A 7,872-nucleotide genomic window follows, 5' to 3' on the forward strand; every position below is an offset into this window, starting at 1 on the left:
TGAAGACAAGTAAAGTTTTTCAAATGGATTTCCTAATTGAGAAAGAGACGTTAATCTCCAATCTCAATAAAGAAAATACTACTTGTGGTAAGTAGTCATTTCAAGAAGAAAAAGTCATCCTGCATCAGCTAATTATGTGATGGCGTAACTTCATCTCAATATCCACCAGTTTCAACTACTACTTCAACTGATCTATATAAAGGATTGCAAATCAACTTTCAGCAACACTAACACACGAGAGAACAATCAGCAAGCCAATAAGCCAAAACTATACTGAAACACCAAGTCAAGAAAAACAATCTTTCTCTCTAAGATCTTCACGAAGCTTTTGCTTTTAACGTGAAAAACTCTTGTTCTTAACACTGTAATATTTGCTTTCTTAGAAGCACTCTAGATTACAATTTATCTTTCATCTTTTGTTTGTTAAATTCCTCAAGTGACTTAGTGTAGTCTGTAGACTTGAGAGGACTAAGAGATTTTTCTCTTAGGCGTTGTTTGTAATCTTTCAAGATTAGTGGATTAAGTCCTTGTTGAAGGCGAAATCACCTTGGCCGGGTGGACTGGAGTAGCTTTGTGTTATAAGCGAACCAGTATAAAAATCCTTGTGTGATTTTCATTTTGAAAAGCGCTTATTTTTCAAACAATTCAAACCCCCCTTTCTTGTTTTTCTCACCTTCAGTACCACCTCATATGCAGAAGCAGTTTCAGAATTCAGCTAACAATGTGGCATCAGATGGAAATGATGATGGATCTTCCTCTAGTGGTGCTGACATTAAAAGTGACAATTCACCTATGACTCAAGGTCAATTCAGTGCTTTAATGGATCTAATTCAGAAATTAAGCATTGGCCAATCTTCAGGACATGCTTCTTCCAACCAAGTTGTTGTTGGTCATCCATCAACAGGTAACACATATCATTGCATGCATAGTAGCAGTAGTAGTTCTTGGATCATTGATTCAGGAGCTACTGATCACATATGTAGTTTTGTCCAATGGTTTCATTCATATAAGAGAACTATTCCCATCAATGTTAGATTGCCAAATGGACAACGCCTTGTTGCTAAACATTCTGGCACAATTTATTTTTCCCCTGACTTCATTGTGCATAATGTTCTTTTGATTCCTGATTTTTCTTTAAATTGCAATGTCAATTTCCTCAATTCACAATGTGTTATACAGGACAAAATCACCATGAAGATGATTGGTTCTACTGAGCAGAAAGATGGATTGTACTACCTAACACTAAGAGATAATGATCCACCTACTACACACACACCTGCTTTAACCTCTGCCCTAGCAGCCAATGTCACTTTACCACATAGAGCCTTATGGCATTTTAGATTAGGACACTTATCTCAAAACAGACTATTGTACTTACATTCTCAATTTCCCTTTATCAAAGTTAATCATAAAGATGTTTGTGATGTCTGTTGCTATGCTAGACAAAGGAAGCTTTCTTATACTGTTAGTAATAATAGAGTTGCTCACCTTTATGACTTGATCCATTTTGACATTTGGGGACCTCTTGCAGTTCAATCTTTACATGGTCATTCATATGTTTTAACTGTTTTTGATGACTGTAGCAGATACACATGGATAACATCAATAAAAGCCAAATTTGAAGCTAGACAGCATGTTATAAACTTTGTTAGTCTCATAGAAAATCAACATAAGCTTCATGTCAAAATTATCAGAACTGATAATGGTCCTGAATTTAGCATCCCTGAATTTTATGCATCTAAGGGAATCATTCATCAAACAAGTTGTGTTGAATCTCCACAACAAAATGGTAGCGTGGAGAGGAAACATCAACATTTATTAAATGTTGGAAGAGCTCTTCTTTTTCAGTCAAAACTTCCAAAGAAATTCTGGTCATATGCCATTTTGCATGCAACATTCATTATAAATAAACTTCATACACAAGTTTTAAACAATCTTTCTCCTCATTTCATACTGCACAATGCACATCCAGATATGCATAGTCTCAAAGTGTTTGGATCTCTAGCCTTTGCATCCACATTACATATGCATAGAACAAAACTTGAGCCAAGAGGTCGAAAATGTGTATTCTTAGGATACAAGAATGGTATGAAGGGTGTGGTGCTCTATGATATTAACAGTCATGCAATTCTTGTTTCTAGAAATGTCATACATCATGAGCATATTTTTCCCTATTCAAATGCAAATTCTACTAATTAGAACTATCACCCTTACAAAGATCCCATTGACTCACCACAACATGATCCTATCATACCTGTTCCATCATAAAGTATTGAATCCACTGTTGAGGAACATGACCACCATCCAAACACAACCATTGACACACTGCACCATTCTAACATTGACCCTGAATCTTTAGAAAATGCTGATGAGAACCATGACATTCAATCTATCCCTGATACATCAGATATTGAAAATGACATCATTCAATCTAGGCCTGTTAGAGCCAAACATACACCTCATTATCTCTCAGATTATGTGTGCAATACATCTGATGCATCAGCAGTCAAGTCATCATCAGGTACAACCAAAATTACTTATCCTACTTCAAATTATGATTCACTGCATTTTCTGTTTGCATCTCATCGTGCCTTTGTATCCAATATCACTCTTACACATAAGCCAAAGAACTACAAATAAGCATGTTTGTTTGAACATTGGATCAAGGCCATGAAGTCTGAATTAGATGCATTAGACAAGAATAGAACTTGGAACATAGTTGATTTGCCACCACATGTCAAACCAATTGGTAACAAGTGGGTGTTCAAAGTAAAGCATAGAGCAGATGGCACAATAGAGAGGTATAAAGCTAGACTTGTTGCCAAGGGCTACAACCAAATTGAAGGGCTTGATTTCTTTGATACTTTTTCACCTGTAGAAAAGCTTATAACTATCAGAACTCTTCTTGCAACTGCAGCCATCAACAATTGGTTCTTACATCAACTTGATGTTAACAATGCATTTTTACATGGGGAATTGCAGGAAGATGTGTATATGACCATACCTGAAGGTGTTACATGTCACAGGCCCAATCAAGTATGTAAACTCCAAAAGAGTTTATATGGTCTGAAACAAGTCAGTCGCAAATGGTACGAAAAGCTAACAACTCTTTTACTTCAACAAGGGTACACTCAATCTACTTCTGATTATTCCTTTTTCACTTTGAAAACTGATGCTCAATTTACAGCTATTTTAGTCTATGTTGATGACATAATCCTAGCTAGAACCTCTATGTCTGAATTTGATCGTATTAAACTCATTCTAGATGAAAATTTTAGCATCAAAGACCTGGGCATACTCAAGTATTTTCTTGGCCTCGAGGTTGCTCATTCAAAGGCATGGATTTCACTATCACAACGAAAATATTGTCTTGATCTCTTGCAGGAATCTGATATGCTTGGATCCAAACCAGCTCCCACACCTATTGATCCATCGGTTAAGCTACATGCTGATAGTGGCAAAGCTTTTGAAGACATTGGAGCTTATAGACGATTAATAGGTCGTCTGTTGTACCTTAACACCACACGCCCAGACATTACCTATGCCACTCAGCAACTCAGCCAGTTTCTTCACAATCCAACAATGGCACACTACCATGCTGCTTGTAGAGTCATACGCTACTTGAAGAATAGCCCTAGTAGAGGAATTTTGTTTCGCAGGAATGCTGAATTACAACTTCTTGGCTTCTCAGATTCTGATTGGGCAGGGCGCCTTGATTCAAGGAGGTCCATTTCAGGATATTGCTTCTTCCTTGGTACTTCTCTCATATCGTGGCGTGCAAAGAAACAAGATATTGTTTCCAGATCATCATCGGAGGCTGAGTATCGGGCGCTGTCATTTGCCACATGTGAATTGCTTTGGTTGATAGTCCTTATGAAGGAGTTGCACATCACATGTACCAAACTTCTTGTCCTTTATTGTGACAGCCAAAGTGTAATGCATATTGCGTCCAATCCGGTATTTCATGAACGAACCAAACATCTTGAGATCGATTGCCATTTGGTCCGTGAAAAACTACAACAATTCTTACTTCGGCTCCTACCAATTTCCACTCATGAGCAACTTGCTGATTTTCTAACTAAAGCATTACCAACTTCAACTTTCAACAAGTTTATTTCCAAGCTTGGCATGATCAACAGTCACCATTCTTAGCTTGAGAGGGGCTGTTAAGATTAGCTACTTTAATCATTGGATTAGATTAGTTGATTAATATAGTTGATTAGCTATTGTTAGTTATGTGGTTATTTGGTTAGTTAGTTTCATTTGATTGGCTATTATGTGATAAGAGTGTACTATATAAGAGTTGTACTATCACATTTGAATAATCAATGAAGCTATGATTCTCTCTTCTTGAAGTTTCTTTCTCATTTCCATTTTATTATCCTTTCTTCAATGATGAAATAGCTTCATCACAATAAAACATATTGCAATCCTGGTGGCACACTTGTGTTGGATTTTGAATAAATTGACTTAATTTATCATAATGTAGACGATGTTTCAAATATGAGGTCGGTAAGAGTGAAATAAGTTTTAAGGGTAGAGTGAATAAGAGGCCAAAACACAATACTTTAAGTATGAAGTCTATAAAAGTGAAATGCATTTCGGTGTAAAGATCGATTAAGATAGCGAAATATACATAATCTATCAAATATGAAATTTATATAAAAATTTAGATTGTACACATGTAAAAAAACATGAATTAATCTCTAATCATTTACATTTGAACTCAACATGATTAAAATATTTTAGGTTGAATTTGCGTGATTCAATAATATAGTTTAAATTCGGATTCCATTCAAAATCATTCAACAATTATTTTAGCCAATTACATTCTGATTGAACATTCTAATTGCATTCTACATTATCCACCAATTTTTTTTTGGATGAACCATGTAACTCAACTATCTTAAAAGAGCTCAGTTAAAGAACATGAAAAACCGTTAATATTCAGTAATAAAAAAAATAGCAGTATAGTTTGTTGTTCGTTTGCTTGCTCTTTCGATATAATTTCGAGTCTATTAATCTCATTCTTATTAATATTTAAATTAAAAAATAAAAGTTTAACTTTAAAACAATTCATATGAAAAATAATATGATATTCAGTTATTTTATACATACAAACTTTTAAGCACTATAGTGTTAAAAAAAGAAAACAAGTAAGTTTTTATAGAAAATGAATAAATTTTTTAGGTATACGGAAGATAATGATGGATAACAGTTAGATTAGAATTAAATGTTAAATCTAGTTCGCGACGATTGATCCTAACGGGTATTTATATCAACGTTTCAAAAAGCCAAAATCAAACCTATTCGCATCTTCGCGCTCTCTCTCTCTCTTCAATATCACACTTTCGCTCTTCTCTTCCGCCAGATATCATTCCGCCATGTCTCAACAGCAACACCACCACCGCGTCGATCCAAAACTCTGGCAGATATGCGCCGGAGATTCCTTCACGGTTCCAAAACTCCATTCTAAAATATACTATTTTCCCCAAGGTCATTTAGAACATGTCTGCCCTATCACCCCTATCACTCCAACACTCCATCGTTGTTGCCGGCCGCTCATTCTTTGTACAGTCTCCGCCGTTGATCTCCTTGCAGATCCTGAAACTCATCAAGTTTATGCAAAATTACTCCTCACTCCCATGATTGACGGAAGTGTTGTTCCTCTCGAGGCTAGCAACGAAGAAGATGGTGATCAGATTGTTTCCTATGCTAAGACTCTAACCAATACTGATGTTAAAAGCGGAGGTAAACTCTACGTACCTATGGCCTGTGCCAACTCGATCTTCCCAGCGCTCCCGCCAAACCAATCTCCATTTCAAGATCTCTTCCTCACCGACGTTTGCGGTGTAGTCTGGAAATTTCGCCATGTCCACCGGAGATATCCCTTTCAACATCTGTTCTCCACTGGGTGGAGTGGATTTGTTGGCAAGAAGAAACTCGTCGGGGGTGACACCGTTGTTTTTGTTAAAAACTCTGCCGGAAATATCTCACTTGGAATTCGCAGGAAAACAAAAGTTGTTGGTGCAGCCAAAATAACTAAAAAGGAAGTTAATATGGCAATAAAATTGGCAGAGAAGAACGCAGCATTTGAGGTAGTGTACTATCCGATGGTTGGTGGTTTTGATTTTGTGGTGGGAGCTAAGACTGTGGAGGATGCAATGAAGGTTAATTGGAGTCGCGGGATGAGAGTTACACACATGGTAAAGAAAGACGATACTCCAAAGGGAATTTCCATTTTTCATGGGACAATATCTGGTCTCTCCCCTCCTTCTACTCGTCCATGGCGAATGCTTCAGGTATTTCAAATACATATAATGTTAATACAATTTTATATTCTTAATGCAAGTAGGATCTTAATTTTGATTCTTACATTTTTCTTCTCAATATTGTAGGTGAAATGGGATGATCCTCAAGTCCCTGAGAATCTAAAGCAATTAAGTCCCTGGCAGGTTGAACTTATTGATTCTAACACACCTATAGCAGATATACAATTCCCTCCAACAAAAAAGTTGAGATGTGCTCAAGGTTCTGTCTTGCGAAACATGAGCAATCCTCACACCTATGGTATTTTGAACTCCATTAAAACAAAGAATGCTGATATCGACAATTGCAACACCAAGAAAATTAGTCCAGCTTCAATAATGTTATTTGGTCAGAGGATACAGCCTATTGAAAGTGAGTTGTATGATTCTAATAAAATTTGCTCAAAAATAGTTCAATAAACTTTTACAAAGTAACTATGGAGATAACAAAATATGCATGTACATTTATTCAATTGAAATTTTACTATTAAATTATGGAATCATTTATTACTGTTTTATAGAAGAATTTATAGTTTGTAAGAATTTATCTTGTTTTTTTATTATAGGTACACTGTTAAAAAATACAAATCAACTTATTGATGATGGCATAAATCAATTTATATAGGTACACTCATTAATTGTATGATAATAATTGCATTGCATTTAAATAAAATATGACAAGGATTTCATCTTTGTTTAGATCACGATCTTCAATGCCATATTCAATCCAACTCCAGAATTGCTTAAAGAAAATTGTTTGCTATTGTTTTGAACACCTTTGAAGGCGGCTCTGAGTCCAAATTTAACTGGGTTAACTCTCACCTGGAGTTTCTTTTACCTTTTCCATCCATTGCAGCACTTCCACAATCTTGTGTCCTTTGCTTGATCACGTCACTTTAGTGTCTCTCTATTAATCATTTAATTTATGTATATTTCATTAATATCATTAATACATTTTACTATTTTATTAACCTAGAAAATATAAGATAGATTTAAAAAAAAATATATCCTAGAAAATATAAGATAGATTTAAAAATATATATATTAGTGAAAATAATTAATTAATAATGAGACAGAGTTAAAATAAGTTTAAAACATAAAACTTAATTATATGAAGACAAATTTTTTATTTGGATAGAAGTTTACAAGGGACAATAATAATATTACACTACAAGAAAAATTCAAATTAACCGAAAGCCGAGTGAAATTCACCTCAAAGAAAATAGTATTGTTGAGTGTCAATCACCTCATAACCTATTTATAAAAATAAAAAAAAAAATTGGTAAATACATCACCTCGCAACTCATTTGGAGGGAAACATATTTTTTTAAAAAATGTTTTACGCGTGGTAATCACCTCGTAATGTTGTTTTTAAAATTTAAAATTTGAACATTACCACCTTTTAATTCAATGCAGCTTTTGGCAGAAGAATTGTTGCAAAATGAAAAATACTCAGCAACGTCACATGGGTTGCGAAGTGAAAAACACTCAGCAATAACATGAGTTGCGACGTGTTATGCATGCATCAATGTTCAAAATAGTTGCGAAGTGAAAAATACTCAGC

At 35.0% G+C, this 7,872-nt stretch overlaps 1 protein-coding gene across 1 annotated transcript; it reads left to right on the forward strand.

The window, feature by feature from the left end:
- The first annotated feature begins 5,384 nt into the window (after positions 1–5,384).
- LOC127121983 (auxin response factor 17) lies at positions 5,385–6,933 on the forward strand. The gene is made up of 3 exons (XM_051052403.1): positions 5,385–6,302; positions 6,399–6,681; positions 6,875–6,933. Exons 1-3 carry the CDS (start codon positions 5,385–5,387, stop codon positions 6,931–6,933), a joined length of 1,260 nt encoding a protein of 419 aa, XP_050908360.1.
- The last annotated feature ends 939 nt before the right edge of the window (positions 6,934–7,872 follow it).

The sequence above is a fragment of the Lathyrus oleraceus genome, chromosome 2, assembly GCF_024323335.1.
Source record: "Lathyrus oleraceus cultivar Zhongwan6 chromosome 2, CAAS_Psat_ZW6_1.0, whole genome shotgun sequence".
Classification (NCBI taxonomy): Eukaryota; Viridiplantae; Streptophyta; class Magnoliopsida; order Fabales; family Fabaceae; genus Lathyrus; species Lathyrus oleraceus.

Coding starts and splice junctions, on each gene's coding strand:
- LOC127121983 (XM_051052403.1), top strand. CDS start 5,385: ATGTCTCAACAGCAACACCACCACCGCGTCGATCCAAAACTCTGGCAG. Junction 6,303..6,398: donor GTCCATGGCGAATGCTTCAG/GTATTTCAAATA, acceptor TCAATATTGTAG/GTGAAATGGGATGATCCTCA. Junction 6,682..6,874: donor GAGGATACAGCCTATTGAAA/GTGAGTTGTATG, acceptor TTTTTATTATAG/GTACACTGTTAAAAAATACA.